General features: G+C 33.5%; 1 protein-coding gene across 2 annotated transcripts in view; it reads right to left on the bottom strand.

Moving 5' to 3' along the window:
• LOC111507417 (serine/threonine-protein phosphatase 4 regulatory subunit 1) overlaps positions 1–19,818 on the bottom strand; it is a 369,931-nt gene that overhangs the window by 261,101 nt on the left and 89,012 nt on the right. For both annotated transcript variants that reach the window (XM_074169888.1, XM_074169900.1), the window contains exon 3: positions 17,374–17,479. In XM_074169888.1, coding sequence (XP_074025989.1) covers positions 17,374–17,479 — 106 coding nt within the window. The remainder of the gene's footprint in view (positions 1–17,373; positions 17,480–19,818) is intronic.

Genomic DNA, 19,818 nt, shown 5'->3' with positions numbered 1-19,818 from the left:
ATACAGTGGTGTTTACTACAGTATACATATCCTGTGTTTTACTGAATGATTTTTTTTTAAATAATTGAAAATAAAATATGTCTGACAGTGATAATTTGAAAAGAGAACGTGAAAGTTAGCAGCCTTCTGAAAGGAAAGCGAAATCATACTACTACACCCTATCAAGTATATTGAAACGTTTATTATTATTAGTATTAATTATTCGAGATCTTTAGTAATAAATTGCAATAACTAGCTAAGATTCTTGAGTTCTCTAGTATATCAAAGCCAGATTTGAATTTTTTCATGTATGATCAGAGATCCAGACAAGAGACAACTTGACTGTCTACTTAAATAAGATTTTTTTGACAGTTCAATGCCAAATAATATTACTCAGTGAGCACCAAATGTGTCCTCTTAATTACACGATAATATACTAGTGATGCACCTTTGATGTAGTAATGAATATTACTGGAGTTTTATCCCAACACCAAACCGTTATTTTTAACACCTCGACACGTGTTTCAAACACCAAGTGATTATCTTCAAGAGAACAATTGAACTGAGGCCAATTTGGTGTTAACCTGTAATGAGCTTTCTGGGCATCTGAACACATGATAATATCATACCAGTTTTTGCTTTGAAGATATTTATTTAGTTCTATATAGTTGATTTTTTTATTGGCCTATTAATAATGGTTCTTGTGGGTGTATTTTCTTGAAATATTTCACAGGCGTTGTTATTGTATTTTTCAGACCCCCTTTTTTTATTAAAAATATATGATCAAGAATACTTCGTGAGTCTTGAGTAATTTAGTAAAACACAACTTATGCATAATGTAGTAAACACAACTGTATATACTATACGTATCCGGCCTCAGTGAGGCGAAACAGATAAAACCGAACTACTGGGAGAAAACCGCACAGTCGCTTGTGCATGCCGGCCGTCGCCACCCCAGCAATGGAGAAGAAGTGCGTTCTTGCGTTGAATCTATTTAAAACTAATTATAATTTATTAGTTTTTCCAAACTTATATTCAAAACATAAAAAGCAAAGGAAAAGGCAACTAAACACGTAGAATATGATTAAACGTTACGTTTATTTGTAATTGCTATAACTAGCTCATAAAAACATCCATATGAAATTAAATATGCCGCTAAATAAAAAAAGTTAAAACTTTTCCAATCTATGGAAACTTCAAGATTGAAAAACTGATTGCCACTTTTTAGCTATAGTCTATGGTCTACGGTAAAGGACCTTGTGATGGACTCGGCGGACTTGATGGACTGTGAAAAAAGTTGCATCTCTTCCACCAAAGAGTGCAACGAAGATTACAGTCAAATACTATTCTGAAACAAAAGTACATCTTATCACAATCTGCAAATAAACATACGTTAGCAAACTGTAGTGGTTAATATGACTGTTACATGGTAGTTATTATTCATGAAGTTCAGCAGCATAGAAAACTTTGATCTTCATAAAGACTGTAAACATGCTTCTGTAGTCAACCCTTTCATAGTTCCACTAACTCCGTTGCAACGTCTTTTGTGCCGTGAACTATGGCAAAATAGTACCATTCAACTTCAATACTGAAGTTTTCAAAGTGGTGGCACAGATTAGAAAAGTTTTTTTTATTTTTATATTGAGCGGCACACAGTATAATTCCATATGGAACTGTTGAAAAACAGTTTAATTTGAGAGGTTACTTTTTACCAATATCTCCACACACGACCCAATAGCGTAGATTTCCGTCTGAAATATAGTCGCATAGAAATCTGAAGGGTTGATACATCCATCCTGAGTCTGTGACTATATTCTTCATCAGAAAGGAGGTGGTAGGTCTAGAAGGATTCCCATGGCTGTGACAGTTCAGTGCAAATGGCACCAGAGATAGCCAGGCAAGCCTGTCTCTTGCACCAAAGAGCATGATCATTGGTCTGACAATCATCATATATATCTAATGGATTTGTTTGGGTCCTATTCTGCAGTATTTTACACAGATCCTTCGACAGGTCCATACGGATAGTTTGACTATGTGTAGGACCTTTTCCAAGTAAGCATTCTAGGTGGCTTTCTTATCTAGGATAATACCTAGATATTTCATTTACGCTGTAAACGATCGAAAAAATGTTTTTGATATCAGTTAGTGTTCTCGAACATATATCAAATAAGCTCACTACGGAATAAACTTATCGTGGTACCTCTTTTGAAAACGACCGCGACATTGTCGGATTATAACGTGTCCGGTGCAGATAACGTTTCGATGCGTGAATTTGTTTTAGATTGTGAAGAGTTGTCAAGCCGACCGCTTTGCAGTCGCTTCAATCGAGATATTAATACTGTTTTGTCGAAATTTATTGCGACATCATGGAAATGTGGCGATGTCATTGTGTGGCATAATTACATGAAAGGCGTCCATCATGGTCGTTATGGGGCGAGTTCGTGTCAACGGCACTGCATCGTCCAGGATTTTACCGTGTGAAATATTTCATTAGACGGATTTGAAAAACTATTCTTAGAGAGTCTATCAACAATTTACTTACATCTTACTTACATCTATTTTAAATAAACATTTCCATACTTCAATTAAAAACTATACAGAAAAAATGAGTCAACGGACTCGCATTACATTGTCAACTTTGTTTAAAAAACAAATAACCAGTAAACTACTGAATTCAGTTTTTATGACAAGTAAGGAAAAAACAACTGACGTAAAAACGAGACCCAAATTATAGAAAAAATCAGCTAGATTATCAGAAAGAATGAGTAAACTGAAAAACTGGAATCTTCAACTGCATTCGAATACATAAAACTGTTAAAATGACGAACTCAAATTGTTATGTAGGAAAGTGGAAATGAGTCAACTGACGAACTCTAATTACCAATTATTATCGACAATACACAGACTTAGTAGGCTGGATAACTCAAATGGCTGAATATTATCGAGAACGAAAAAAATGAGTCAACTGACCAACTCAAAAAACTAATTATTGGACTACAGTAAGAATGAGTCCCGTTCACAAAATCAAATTGGAAACTATCGCAAAGAAAGAATACATCAATTAACGAACTCAAAATTACCTTTATTGATAACATAAATAATTAGTCAACGGACGAAATCTTATTATGACCAATTCAAAAAACTAATTATTGAACTACAGTAAGAATGAGTCAGTTCACAAAAACAAATTGGAAACTATGGTAAAGAATGAATCAATTAACAAACTCAAAATTACCATTATTATCTGTTTAAAATCTGTTTTTCCGTTAATCAGCTCTCGCCCCCATACGAACAACAACTCTCAGAAGTTAAGAAACTTGTGCGAGCTAAGGACTAAGATAAATTCTCTCGAGAAAAATATCTGGTCGAGGCAGGAATCGAACCCACGATCTTCCGATCGTGAGTCGGGCGCACTACCACCGCGGCCAATTCCACAAAGAGGAAGATTAAAACTGAGTTTTAATCTTCCTTTTTGAAGATGATCACTTGGTGATCGAAACACGTGTCGAGGTATTGAAAATAACGATTTGGTGTTGGGAAAAAACTCCAGTAATATTCATATATTTATTATATCAAGAGTAGGTTAACAAAAAAACTGAAATTGGCAACTATTATGGAATACAGATATAGTGAATCAAAACTTACTAATAATAGATAATGAGTCAACTGCCAAACTCAAATTGTTAATGGATATCGAGTTAGACCAGGAATCAGTCAACTGACGAACTTGAATTGTCAACTTTATTCGAACACACTGTTGAAAATGATTGTGAAAAACATGTATATATACTGTAATTTTCACAATATTTATAGGGTAACTTCAATTTTACACAATAAAAACCGTGATAACGGAATACACAGAATTTCATATGTGAACCAAAGAGTTGAGTAAAAATACTTTGTGAAATTAAATTAAATCACAGAAGATTCCATGTGAAGTTCAATTTACGTGATATGTTTTGTGAAATCCCCTCCAAGACACGTGGTATATCAGTGACCTTCTATTTTCAAAACGCCGCGCTGACTTGAATCCCTCTGATGCCAAGTAAGTATCTGAGTTGAGTATCTATATAATTATATAGATGCAAACATAAATTTGTTTAGGAAATATGATTTGCATCAATATTTTCACAGAAAATGGATTGGGGTAACATTTGTATGTTTCCATTCTAACTGTGGAATTTCGATTTGAGCAGTTGTTCTCATCAGCATTGTGATGGGAATTTAAAATAATCTATGTATTTTTTTCAGCTTCAGAGGGAGTATCAATTTACCATATGTTTTTTGAAAAGGGAAATATTAACGACGGATATGAAAGCTTTCTAGAAGCTTCCTCTTTGTACTTCCTTATGAATGCAAAGTACCCAAAGGCCTCGGAAACTTCATTGGAATTTCTTCAAAAAATGTTTTTGAAGATACATCCGAATACAGGATCGAAGTCAAAAAAATTTCCTGCGTGTGAAAAAAAAATCATGAATAAATTAATGTCACAACGAGATAAGAATATGTTTTCATTAAACCTAATAAACGTTTCTATTCATGATTCGTACATTTCTCATGTGTAACTTTATTCATTTCATTTGAGATCGTTTATTTGTACTTATATTATATTTTGCAATGTCTACTATATTTTCAAGATCCCCAATTTGAAAACAGGGCAAATATATTATCAAAAAGGGAATAGTGATTATTAACAACATATTTTCAACTTGTCTAATGAAATAATATAATTTCCTAATTTCTTAATTTTTCTCAATTTTTCTCAATACTGTACAGGGTAAAATTCATAATAACCCTTTCAACAAATTTTTTTCCTATTAATACTTGGGGTTTCGAAAACGTAGTAAAATAATTACAATGAAAATTCTATTTTATTTCGAAGTACAATGTAATTTAACATACTGCAATCACACAGTATAGATAGAATTTCACACAACTGACGATGTAATTCATACATAGTAACTCGCGTGAATTGGGGTTTATTTTATGTGATACTACAATTGACAATTAGAGGTGACATAGATTTCTACATTATAAATACTGTAATGCATTCATAATAAGTCATGTGATTCCCTGCATTTTTGGTCAAAAACTACAAAGAAAATTGTGAAAATTACAGTACTTGTATGGTAAAATTACATGACTCAATATGTATTTTCACAAGGAGTTTTCACCGAATTCATTTGGTAATATGACGTTCACAGTAATCCCTGTGATATCACATTATTTTACGTTGGTTACAAAAAGGCCAACGTGATATTATGTGATTTCACAAGATTATTTTTTGCAATTCAGAGGAATGATGAGTCAACTGATGAATTCAAGTTTTTATGATCATCTACTGAGAAAAATATTTTTACAATTTGTTAATATCTTGAAGACTGTTCAAATTACAATTGTATGTTTCTCCCTATCTAATTAAGATGTTTCGTAAAGATACTCTGAGATTAAGGCGGGTATAGAATTAAACTAAAAAGAGGATAGGTGGACAAATATAATTTTCTTCTTGTAATAAAAAACCTCATTGGACACCGCTGTATCGGTAACAATAAAACCTGTCGCCGATGAAAAACAGATCACCAATCGAGCGATCCCGACATATTCCCGTTGGAAAGGGGTTACGAATTACGCACCATCAGAGCCAACGTCCTTTACCCCCTGACCTCGAGCCGGGTTCAAATAACGCTACATACAACCCCCTCGGTCAGAAAGTGCATTGACCGACCGCTTACCACACACGCAAATCCGACGCAGAGCTGACGTTCTGAATAGAAATGAACATTCTGTAGGGTATTAAATTGCCGTTAGGCCTTTACTGGAAATCTACATGTTTTGAAATACAATTAATTAAGAAAGAAATTCCTTGAGGAAATACAGTTACCATATAATTCACACAACGAACCTCAAGACTAAAAATTAGTAAATATTTAATAATAGTTGCTAATTTCCACCCATCACGTCTTAGGGGTGTATTAGAGCTGAGCCTAGCTTTGACGTGAGCTCAGCTCGGCTTAATTTCTTAATGCATTGGTTTAGCTACAGCTAAGCTCGACTATTGAATGCCCGAATCGAGCCGATCTATAGGTAATGATTCATTCTTTTCCTTTTCCATTTCGAAAATATACCCATGCATCAACGTCCAGCCCTAGAACGCTCAAATATGACACATATGCACCTTACAACACCGAGGCAAGGAATATTAGGTAAGGTTTTTTGTTTGAAATCTACTCTAAAGAGGGCTAAAGAGGTCTAAAACCTCTTACGACACTTTGGTCATTTACAATATTGTATAGTATTTCGCATCTTGGTTATAGATATGAAAGCACACCTACATTTGGGGTTTCCAAAGTCTATCCTTAAGGGGGCGAAAAAAGGGGCTGGACTTTCTTATCACACATCGGGGTTTTTCAAATTTATATCTCAAAGGAGACAAGAAACTCTGTAAAATACGAGTATAAAAGGGAACATATCAATACCGAAAGTTGTAAACTGCGTTGCTTCAAAATGTACGTTTTTTAAAGATATACAAAAAACGTTTTGAAAAATTAGGATGTCGTTATATAGTTTAGTGATAATTGTTTCATAGCTGATGTTTGTGGATATTTGTTTGAGGATATTATGCGTAATTTGACTACAGTAACATTTAGGTTTGCATGGTTTTCTTCTGAGCATTTGGAATTGTGAACTTTGCAAAAATGGAGACAACCTTTAAAAATGTCAAACGTTTTGAAAAATTAAGATGTCGTTCTATAGTTTACTATTAATTGTTTCATAGCTGATGTTTGTGGATATTTGTTTGAGGATATTATGCGTAATTTTTGGCAACAGTAACATTTAGGTTTGCGTGGTTTTCTTCTGAGTATTTTGAATTGTGAAATTTGCAAAAATGGAGACAACCTTTAAAAATGTCATAAATGTCAAACGTTTAAAAAAAATTAGGATGTGCGTTATATAATTTACTCATAATTGTTTCATAGCTGATGTTTGTGGATATTTGTTTGAGGATATTATGCGTAATTTGACTACAGTAACATTTAGGTTTGCGTGGTTTTCTTATGAGCATTTGAAATCGGAAATGTCATATCGCTTTGATTATTTTGTGCGTTTTTTTTCTCCAGATAGACCAATAGTTTACCATCTTCGGGATATCGATCCCCCATTAAATATTGATTTTTATTGATTGATATTTTAGATATGGTAACCATTGTACTTATAATTTTGTATTTGAAATTCATCCATGCACGAGGTCTTATTATTGTTGTTATATCAAATTTATAATTCTATTCCTATCACGAGCGGATAGTTCAATAACAATAATAGCAACTTGTTTTGGGATAAACTAAAGTGAGTTTGTTTTTAGAAATTATATTTATCGTTCGCCTAAAAATTTTTTTACCGATTAAAAAACTGTTAATTACCTCAGGAACTACTGATTTCAAAAGTAAACCAGTAATGGACACTGAATTGGAAGTCCTATTGAACAGGGTATCGCAAAACCGTCTTTGAAATTCCATTTATGAAATTTTGTATATCAAAATAAGTGATGCTGTAAATCATATTTCAATAAAGGGAGATACAAATCTTGTGAAATATGCAAAAATGAATTTAATGAGTGTAGGTTTTTTTTTATTAGAAGATTTTACTTCTCATAACGATTTTTTATGAAATCAAAAGTTTATTCATTCCAGCCGGAACCCACTAATTCTAAAGGGAAAACACATGCGTTGTACCTGATAAAATGAAAATTGCCCAAATGAAGCCACTATTCAAAACTTGAATATTTCTTTTTCAAATACGAAACACAAGCACTACAGAAAAATTCTAAAGGCGCTCTCAGAGCGGTGCCCGTGAGAGATTAGCGATTCACATTGGATTTGAATCGCTGGAGATTAAATCCATTTGGAAAAACGTTCTCAGAAAGTTTATTCCACATAAACGCCCTTCTCCAAATGAAAAAGTTCTTGAACAGTGAAGTTCGTGGTGTACTAAGTGGAACTTCAGCCACAGTCCGTCACGTATTTCTGATATGTACCGCTCTTGGTGGAATCAAATGTGCCAAATCAATTGAACACCTTCCGTGAAAGTATCTACAGATGAGAGACACATTTCCAACCTCTCTTTCGATGTCCCAGACTATCAAGGTGGCAAGTGATGTTCGCGTCTCCAATCAGCCGAATGGCTCTTTTCTGGATGGAATCCAGCAGCTTCAGGATATGTTTGGGGGGCAGAGCTTCAACATGAGAACAATACTACAAAGAAGGTCTGATCTGGGTTTTATAATGCTTCAAAAGTTGCTGAGGTGTGTACAGTTTTCTGATTCGGAACAGTGTTCCAAGCTTTTGAGAAGCAGCCTTTGCAACTCCAGCGACATGATTGTGCCAAGACATATTGGTCTCCATATTTTAACTCCCAACAAACTCATCGAAACAGAAAGCGGAATTGTCTGACCTGACATTATTATATCCGGTTCGGAGACATTTATCTTCTTGGAAAAACCGATGCCTGAGTTTTTGTGGAATTGGATTGAATCTGATTACTTTCACCCCAATTTGAAATTACTTCTAGATCTTCATTAAGATATTCAACCTTCTGGTGCCGATGAAGATGTGTTTCCGCAGCCGATGTCCTGGGATCCAAATGAAATGACGAGATAAGTGTGCTGTCGTCGGCAAAGCAATATATTGGATTCTTGTTTTTTTTTCAATGAGTCGTTGATATACAATAAAAAAAGAAGTTGGAGACAATATGGATCCCTGGGGAACACCAGCGTGAAAGTATTCTAAAGATATCCATCGACAGCCACTTGCAGGGAATGTTCTTTCAGGAAGCTAAAGAGCCATATACAAAAATGATTCGACAAGCCATAGCACCGAAGTTTTGCCAGCAAACCCTCATGCGACACACAGTTAAAGGCCTTAGAAATATCAAGCGCAACAGCTCTTGACTCTTCATTTTTCTCGATGGCTTTATTCCAAATATGGGTGACATACGGTAGAAGGTCGCCTGTTGATCTTTGTTTCCGAAAGCCATATTGATGATCGCTGAAAATGTTGAAGCCTTTCAAATATTTGAGGATATGGTGGTTTACGGCTTTCTCCATGATTTTAGATATCGCTGATAAGCGACTGGTCTATAGTTATTTGAAAGAGTTTTCTAGCCCTTTTTGGGAAAAGGATGAACGCGAGCATTCCAACAAGAAGGAAAAACCCTTTTTTGTAAGACAGGTTGAAAAGTCTTGATGCCTTGTTGATATTGAGCTGTTTTAAAATTCGCCTGACTAGACTCTGTCGAAAAGTAATTTCCGGCATTGTGTGTGGTGCCTTTCCCAGAAAATCGACTGTGGATTGGGACGCAAATTGTTCAGCAAGTAGATTTGCTTTTTCTATGGCTGCTGTTGCAATTGAACCATCCGTCTGTGTTATTGGTGGAATTGTGGATTTTGTAAAAGTTCTGATTAACAGCTTTCGCTACCGACCAGAAGGATCTAGACCCATGGGAATTGGCAAGCAGTTTATCCCTAATTCTCTAATTGTGAAGTTTTTTGCTTTCATTTATCCCAAGTTTGTAGCTGTTGCGAGCATTAATAAACCTGGTTTTCGGCACTGGGATTTTTGCGCCACTGATGAACTAGTCAATCATACTCGTTTTTTCCTAAATTATTGAGAAAGTAATGCATTCCAGATTATCTGAATGTCTTGAAAAATCAATATGGGTTTTGGAAACAATGTGATACGGAATCTGCGGTATTGGATGGTATCTCAAAAATTCAAACCGATTCAGTTATTTGTACAATAGAGACAGAAAGGGAGAGAGAGAGAAATTCAACATGTGGGAGAAATATATGGGTCAGGGAAAACTGTTATATGTGGGATTCCACTAGGATTCGTTCTCAGACCAGTACTGAATGTTCTGGTACTACAGCTTTCTATAATGCAGGGGTCCCAGTCATTAAAGGTCTTCCAGCAGCATAACTATCTCTAGCAAATGAACCTTTTTCACGAAGCCGTACAAAAATATTCGAAAAAGTTGTTGCTACTAGACAATTAGCATATTCATCTCCGTATACATTCAACACTAGAAGCATTACTTTCGGTCAATCCATACGCTAGATGCATGTCAATTATTTTATGATTAATAATAATAATAATAAATCGGCTTTATTGATAATACAAAAAAACAATACAAAGATATATTTGAAAATGAAAATAGGTTACAGGAGATTCTGGTACTCCTTGGCGAAGTCTAGCTCAAAGCTACTCTAACTCAACCAACAAGCACCGCTCCATAATGCATGCAAACATACAAAAATAAAAGCAATCATCTTCAAGGCAGTTTGAGTAGAGCCTTGAAGATGACAGCACTGTCAGCTGTCGAAAGCGCTCGCATATAATAAAAAAAAGTTATAAAGCTTCAAATACTTTTTGTGACATATGTTAATAATAAAATACTGAAAAAAAAGAAAAATTACTTGCATTATTCAAAATTTCAAAATTTATATTTATGCGTCTCTTGATACGAGTATTACTTTTTACATTTATACATTTTAAATTTTATATCTTTACAAATTTTGATGTTTACATTTTATATCTCCAATTTAACAACGTTCATTGATAGATTAGTTAACTTTTGCTCATGCACAAGGTTATACCTTTTATGAGCAACAAACCGATCTATTTGCTGAATTAGATTGAATAATTGTTATTGTAGTTTTATATATTTTCGATGGTAAATAAAGCTTCTGAACACGCCCTATTTTTTATCTCAAGTAGGAAACAGCCTCTATACAACTTTTATCAATTCAATTTCGGAGACAACACTGAAAATATTATTTCTATTTCGTATAGTGTTATAATAGTCTAGACACGAACTGACTACTCCAATAATTCTTTTTAAAAAAGTTACAAATTCATGCGGTCGCTAATGAGACACAGTGATCGAAACTCCGACAAATTTTTCACTTTCAGTAGAGGCCAGACGGTGACGCGGATTCATTCAAATCTAATTTTTCCCAGTTTTTCTGAAACATAAACAAAAACGTCGAGTGCTTTAAACCGTCATCTGAATCCACGGTTCGGTTACGCAATATTAGCACAGATCGTCTGGCTCGTTTTAGAGATGAAACATTTCGACGTCCTACAGGAAAATGAAATGAGGTCGCCGACGACAGATGTATGTTTTAATGAATGTCCGTTTTTTCCTGTAAATTTTGTCTAGCCGAGGTGTGTCGGGAGTCTTTCTGATTTCTTTTTATTGTTGCGTAAAAACATAAGATGTCGAATTTTCATCGGTACATTTGTTTAATATCTTTCATCCTCAAGTCAAAGTCATCATATTTAGATCCCTTTGAGAATGCCTATCTGACATTTTAATAATGACTGGGGAGATTGTGAAATATCGTGAAATTATTTTCCCAAACCAGAATAGATCGGAAATGCAGGGAATTAGGATGTGACAGATGCACCAAAACAAGGTTGACCAACAGTTCAAAAAAAAATATCGACAGGACGTATTGGGAAGCTTTCAGTATGTGTCGAATTAAAAACGTAAAATACCATCCTTCAAAAGTACATCACAAGACACAAGACGACTTTGGCAGAAAATATTGCATTCTTCGAGTATATGATTGACCAAAATAACTGAAAACTAATTTCATCGTCACTAATGGACTGATGAGTTGGAAAATAGATTACAAATAAAAAAAATTAATGATAAAATCTCAAGTAACAATTCAGCAATACATGATCTACCACAAATATCTGTTTTGGGACTTCTATTCAGTTCATATATAAATGATATTTGTAAAATTAAAAAACTATTTTCTAATGACATAGGAGAGTCGTTGAATGAAATCAGCCATTCTTTACAGAAGGTTAAATTTCAATAAGTTGAAAATGAACCCAAGTGAATTGAAATTCATGTTTATGTCACACTACCCAATAGGCATTTTCATCATAAGACGAGCGCAAGCGTAGCCGTCATATTGAAATGGCGGTAATTCAAAACATTCGTACTGTTTTAATCAACAATGGCTAGGCAAGGAATATTATCTCTACAAACAAATAAATTATTGGAAAAAACCATTGATGGTGCTTCACTTGTTTATAATTCAGTTGTGAACAATTAAAAAGGTGGTTAAAACGTCATGGGCGTCCGCAAAAAAAGTGAGCTGATTGGGAGGTTAGGTATCAGCATGTGTTTACTATCTAGAAGCATATAAAAAAATAGTGTTTACAGTTTTATTCTTATCAATAATGTCAATTTATTTGATGTAATTGAAAATATATTTCAGTTGACAAGAGTATTACTTATAGAACTAATAAATAAATCGAGCCATTAATATTTTGAGGCTGTACATATGACATTATTAATTAGACAAATATGTATATACCGAATTGAATATGTTTAGTAATTTTTATTAGAGGGGAAATATTCAATACAACATAATATATATGAAATTAACAGTCAAAAATGCAATAAGGAATAATGTACGTATGTTGAAATTCCTGATAGCTTAAAGGATCATGGTTTTGTTCAGTTGAATTACTTTCTCCAATGAAATGTAGTGAACAAATATAAGTATCCTTAATATAAGTATCCTTGGTAACATCATCAGTAGATTTAAAGCCTCGGTAACTCCTGCCACATTTTTTCACCCATAATTCACATTTCGCACATTTTGCACATGCTTTAATATGTATACGATGATTTTATTATTATTTTTGCAATATTCAAGACAAGGCTTTGGAAAATTTATAAAATAGTATGTGTTGGGTTTTGAATGATTTGTATCGTTTATCACTTTTACATACTCCATAACAACACCGTTGTGTTATTCCTTTTCGTACAGATAACATAATTATAATGAAGTATAACATTTTTTTTCTGATTATTTTGACTTACTTTTTTTTTCACTTTTTTTATAACTAATAAACTTCAATTTATATTTTAATTTTTAAAACATGAGTTGCGGGCTCTTCAACATGGTTGTTTACAAAAAACAGTACGAAAAAAATTGGCTGATACTGACGTATGCGCACAAAATGAAAAAAAGATATTGTTTAAAAATTTAAATATTTAGCTCGCTAAATTTCAATGGACAAGTAACAATTATAAGATTAAATATTGATGAATAATCGATTTATTGAAGTGGTTTTGAATTATATAATAATTTAAAAAATTCCAAAAAATCTTCTGTTTTAAACTATAATGAGTATAAATAATACTATAAAAATTTTAAATAATTCCTTCATATCAATTCAAACGAATCAGTCAAATTTTCTTTTGTTCTTTTCTATATCGTTCTTTTTACTCTAGTATAAACATTGTATGTTTCATAGAGAAATAAATTATTATTATATTTCAGGAAAAAACCTTGAAAAGTTGCTTATTTATACAAAAACAAATAAAATTTAGAAGATTTAGACCTATCATATACTGAAATTTACAGTAAATTTAAACTCAAATCAGCCACCCCCTCTCTACCACCTTGGTTAATCACCTAACACCTTATTTTGATCAAAATATGTGTACTGTTATTTCCAAATTTATAAAAAATACCATACCTGATACAAAAATATCTTTTAAATCTCAAAATAACTTAAGTAACTTTTTAGTAAATTCCAAAGACAAAATCAACAAATTACACAAAAGTGGAATCTACAAGCTTGACAGCTCTGATTGTTCGGCATTTTACATTGGTAGAACCTGTACTCGTATTAATGAACATTTAAAAAAAACAGACAAATCTGCTTTTGGCCACCACATAAAATTTCACAATCACAACTTTAGTCCCAATAGAAATTCCAAAATATTACATAAAATAAATAATAAAAATTTCCTTAGACTTGACTTGTTTGATGAGTTGGAGATTTCTAAAGAACTTTCCAATAATGATCATTGTTTGAATACTCAAGTAAACTTAAACAGAGATTTCCTTCCCCTTCATAAAAGGATTATGAATTATTAATTAATCAAATTTATTACTAATACATTTTATTCAATATTGACTTTTCCTCTACATAATTAATTTTAAATACATAATGAATCACTTCTCAAGTTGGTACCATTATTTTAACATGACACTTGACACATCCTGTCTCAAGTTGTCCTTCTTCATATAATACTTCGACTGAACCACATGGCCTCAATCCAAAAATGTATTTTCTTGGCTTTAAGCCTATTTTGTTTTATATAAGTCAAATATTACAAATGTGCCATGATACTTCCTGTTGCCTGACAAGTAAGTAATCTTAAACAATTTTTCCAAGTTTCTTAACCTTAAAGATTAAAAACTTTTTGCAACTTCAATTTTCACTAAACTTCCTTTTCAATTAGATCATTTACTTTCAGGTGATCACTGATGATGACGAAAGTCATCAATTTATATTTATTTTATTTATATTTATACACTTTAATACAAAAAACCTCTTCATTAATTCAAATAAGTGTATTCAGCTTTTCCAAATCTATTTAAAATCAAATATTCTATATTAATAATAATAATTGTCCATTGGAAATGGAAAATAGGAAACTGAATGTGTACTGATGTTCTTCAAGAAATAAGGTGAAATGTTCAAATTTCGCGGGCTACGTACATTCGATTAGCGGTTTTTTATGTTGGTACACTCGTCTCGTACATAGTTTGAGCTGTTAAGCATGTTTAGTTAATTAGCGAGAAGTATGAAATTTAGAATTATTTTGCGTGTTCGGTAATTTTCTGCTACGAAAAATGGAACAAAGAATTCGCATCAAATTTTGTGTAAAAAATGGAATTAAGTGCTCAAAAACTCAAAATGTTGACAGTGGCATACGGTGATTGTACTTTGAGTCAGAAAAACATTTACAAGTGGTACAAGCTTTTCACAGAAGGTCAAGAAGATGTGAATGACTACAACCGATGAAAATATTGAGAAAGTAAAGTGTTAAGAAGAATCATCGAATCAGTATTAGACAATTTGCTGAGGATGTCAGCATATCGGTTGGCTCATGCCATGTAGTTTTTCCGAAAAATTTCGGTACAAAGCCTGTGGCAGCAAAGTTCGTTTCAAAATTGCTGAATTTTGACTAAGGAATTGTTGAATAACTTCAATGGCGATCCAGATTTGCTTGAAAGGGTCATAAGTGGTGACAAATCATGGGAATACGGTTATGACATCGAAAAGAAAGTCTCAATGAAAGAGCCCAGGAGAGCAAAGACTAAAAAAGCACACCAAGTTCGATCAAATGTCAAGGTTTTGCCCAGTGTTTTCTTCGATTACCGTAGCCGTAGTTCTCGCTACATGGTCATAGGTTCAATAAGGAGTATTATCATGGGTTATGCGCCGTTTGCGTGAAGCAATACGAAGAAAACGTCCGTTATTGTGAAATAACAATTCATGACTTTTGCATCACGATAATGCACTGGGTATTGCTCGTTCATAATTTTTTGGCCAAAAACAACACCGTAACCTTGCCTCAGCCACCGTATTCACCAGATTTGGCCTCCTGCTACTTTTTCCTGTTCCCAAGAATGAAAAGACCCATGAAAGGACGGTGTTCTGCGACGATCGAGGAGATGAAAATCGAATCGCTGAGAGAGCTCATGAACATATCAAAAAGTGGAAAAAATTGAAATTGATGAATAATTAAATATTTCTTGAGAAAAATGAAATATCATCTTATTTTTTGAACAGACTTCGTATTGTGTTGTAACGGAGCCGCGTGAATGGAGACACAAATGCAAAGGTTGGCCTACCGTTATATAAACCGTATAGTCAAAATATTGTATTTATAAATTTTACCTATAAATAAAATGAATGAATTGGGAAAAAACTCCAGTAATATTCATTATTACCCCAAAGGTCCCAAACAGTGCTCATAAATAAAGTGAATGATTGGAAATTTTTCGACATAGTCAGCCTTGATGAAATGACTATCGTTTCAGAAAACAATTCCGTTTCTTTCTCGAAACTTAAAAAATGTATTGTTATCGGCGGAAAATACCTCGACTGGAGATATGTATGTTTACTTTTTGAAACGTTTGCGATTTGAAGAAAGCTAAGTGTACAAAAAATTGTCCAACTCATTTATTTTGCAGCACCGAATGGCTCGCTCATTAATTAATAAAATTCTGTTAAAAACGTGCGGAGGAAAATTCTTTTCATGCGGAAGCTCCGTTACAACTCAAATAAGTATATTTTTTATAAGTGACGGTCTTGATTTTTCTCTCTCACTAACTAAAGAACATAGGGACTCAATTTGAATATCCCACACCCGAATGTGGGAGAGATGTAATTATTGTAAATACCTACTCTGTACACTAGACCTCATATTTGTTAAGGAGAAATGTGTGATAAAGCATTTTTTATTTTGATTTTGGTTCTTCTCTGAACGTATCAATCTGTTGACTAAATGAATAAAAAGGCTGTGAAAAATGGAGGACAATTCCCACAATCAGAATCCTCTTTGAATAGTTAAATTTTAATTTAATATTTTTTAATATTTTTTGTACCTTTATTCATTGGAGGTTGAATAATACATGTGATTAGCCGCCAGGTCAAGACCAAGTTCTCATAAATTAGGATTTTGAACCAATATATAAAAGTCGAATTGAAGGGGTTATATTTTTAGGAGTGATTAATTTTTTGGGAAAGAAAGTTTTTGGCTTTCTACTGCTCCATCTGATACAAAAAAAAGGGATGAGAGAATCTGCCAAAGAAAGGAAAGAAGTAATCAATTTGAAACTCTATACATGAATGTGTAGATCATGCAAAGAACTAACTTGGAGACAAAAACTGGAAGAAATTCCTCCTTAAACAGCTACTTTCATATAAACATTGAATTACACGAAAGAAAATGATTCTTTCGAAACAAATACTTCTATATGAACACTGAATTATACAGAAGATACAAACTGAGTAGAGAAAAGTATCTTCTGTATAATTCAGTGTTCATATAGAAGTATTTGTTTCGGAAGAATCATTTTCTTTCGTGTAATTCAATGTTTATATGAAAGGAGGACTTTCTTCCAGTTTTTGTCTGAAAGTTACTTCTTTGCATGATCTACACATTCATGTATAGAGTTTCAAATTGATTACTTCCTTCCTTTCTTTGGAAGATTCTCTCATCCCTTTTTTTTGTATCAGATGGAGTAGTAGAAAGCCAAAAACTTTCTTTCCCAAAAAAATATAAAAGTCGTTGCTTTGTTTTTCAATTTCCCATAAAGTTGAATTTTCTTTCAAGTTCTCCAGTTGGGATTGAAAATTATTGTTTAACACCATTATTATTGAACAGCGATGCTGTGATAGTACAAATAAATAAATCAGTTTTGAAATAAATACCCGTGAAATGGGCGAAGACAAAATTTTTGATACGAACGTAATTATTCTAGAGGTTAAATTAGAATGCATCACTTACCTATGGAAGACGTTTGTCGATTGAGCAAACTTTTGTACTCGTAATAAGGGTGATAAGGAGGCGTCATCTTCAAAGCGTCCTACTGAACAATCTCCTTGTACAAATCCTGAAAGTTAAAAAAAATTGTCTTAGTATTTACCTATACTGTTGATTGATGTTCATTATTGTGAGGTTTTTACCTCTCAATGTTTCAAATTCGGATTTCGGAAACTATGAGAGATATGAAGATGGTCAAATTGGGGCAAAGTTGCTCATTTACCTGACCGACAATTTGCCGTTGAGAAAGTTCTGAAATTCCAAGTATATCCGGTTATCCGGTATATACACGTTGAAAGGTAAGACCTCGTTAGTCCTTAGCTCGATCAAGTTTCTCAACTTCTGAGAGTTGTCGTTCGTATGGGGGGCGACAGCTGATTTACGGAAAAACAGATTTTAAACAGATTTTTTTAAATGAAAAAGAATTTCGGAAAATAATTTTTATTGGAAAATAAATTGCACTTCTACATTGCCATTTTTCCCTGCTACGTAATGGTGTTTTCAGATTTGCTATCCGACGTTCCGTCTTCTGGCCACCACCATTAACTTTATTTTTTCTCATGGGTGCTACATTGGATTTTTTTTGTTTTGATTAGAACCAGATTTTACCTTTACAATGATGTATCATAAGTTATCATTCTTTTCCGAAACATTGGAGATATTGAAAAAAATGTATTCTTATTATAATAGGCTTCGACCTTGATGTTTCTAAATTTGACTTTCAATTTGTTACACTCATTTTGTTACTGTACAAGTCATACAAGTCAAAAATGATTTTCACGAATGACGAAAACAGATATATGATACAAATTTATTACAAATACGATATAAACAGTGTTAGAACATCGGAAATGTATTTAAATTTGTATCCGGAAAGATGACAACCACATCGAACTATCTTCAAGTTATTGGATCAAAATCTCACAGAGTTTGGTTCATTTGAAAAGCCGAGGAGAAAATACGGAGACAGAATGGACCAGGAAACTAAAGAAAATTTAATAAATGAGGTATGTATGAGATAAGTTAGACATCGTGTCCTTTTCAATAAAAATTAATATTTTGCAGATAAACATGAACCCGGAGAAATCTACACGTCAAATTCCCTCCGAAATGCATATTTTCATACAAATGCTTGAAGAAATGTTACAAAGTACACATCTTCCAAAAATTGCATCCAGGTGATCCCGAAAGGCGATTAGAATTTTGTAATTGGCTAATAAGAAGACCTGATTTTCCAGTTTTCGTGAAAAATGTAACTTGGACAGATGAAAGCACTTTTACGAATTGTGGGATATTCAACCGAAATAACGAACACATTGGAGCATAAACAACTCCGGACAGTTCCGAGAAAATCGACCTCAAGTGCGATTTAGTATTGACGTGTGGGCAGGAATTTACAAAGATAGAATTATGGGTCCTCATTTATTTGACGGAATTCTGAATGGAGAAACCTATAACCAATTTTAATGTCGATTTTCGAAGACTATTTGGATAGTCTACCTTTCGTTAACTATAACAACATCTGGATTCAATATGATGGTGCACCACCGCACACTACCAGATGAGTATCTAATTACCTGACTGAAAGATTTGGTGATAAATGGATAGAGAATAATGGGCCGGTGAGGTGGCCAGCAAGGTCTCCAGACTCAAGTGTTATGGATACATTCTTATGAGGTACACTGAAAAATAGAGTTTATGGTCAGAGGAAGTATCAAAATATTGGGTGCCTTCAGTATTGTTAGAGAGCTAGGAAGTTTGAGGAGGAGGGGAATTAATCGTGTAGTGAATGATATTCGAAGAAGGGCACAGTTGTGTTATCATGAAACAGGCCAGCATTTTGAGAATTTGCTGTGATTTACTTTTGTCTTCACATTTCAGTTAATTATTGTTATTTGTTCAAAGTTATATTCTCATTGAAAAGGACACGATGTCTAATTTACCTCATACAAACCTCATTTATCAAATTTTGATTGTTGATTCTGTCTCCATATTTTTTTTTATTGGTTTTTCAAACGAACCAAACTCGGTGAGATTTTGATCCAATAACTTGTTCGATATGGTTGTCATCTTTCGGGATATAGAAATACATTTTCGATGTTCTAACAGTATTTCTATCTTATTAGTAATATATTTAAATCATATCGAGGCCGTAGTCAGGAGGAGATCAAGGGGGGTTGATTCCCCCCGCGAAAGTTCTACAAGCAACGGCCATCCAAAAATTTTATCAAATACAACGATTGGCTTATTTGAACATCACAGGAGTCATGAGAGTGACACCAACCGCGGCCATGGAATTAATTACTGATCTATCACCTCTGGACCTGTACGTTAAGGAGGTTGCGTTAATGGCCATGTTACGATTGCACAAGGCTGGTGGAAACCTCGAAGCTGAGGTCAATTGCGGCT

This window comes from Leptinotarsa decemlineata, unplaced genomic scaffold (assembly GCF_025532065.1).
Source record: "Leptinotarsa decemlineata unplaced genomic scaffold, Ldec_3_MD MMD2_P_RNA_scaffold_11, whole genome shotgun sequence".
Lineage (NCBI taxonomy): Eukaryota > Metazoa > Arthropoda > Insecta > Coleoptera > Chrysomelidae > Leptinotarsa > Leptinotarsa decemlineata.
Note: the sequence above shows the minus strand (reverse complement) of the source record. Positions and strands in the feature narration are given on the sequence as shown.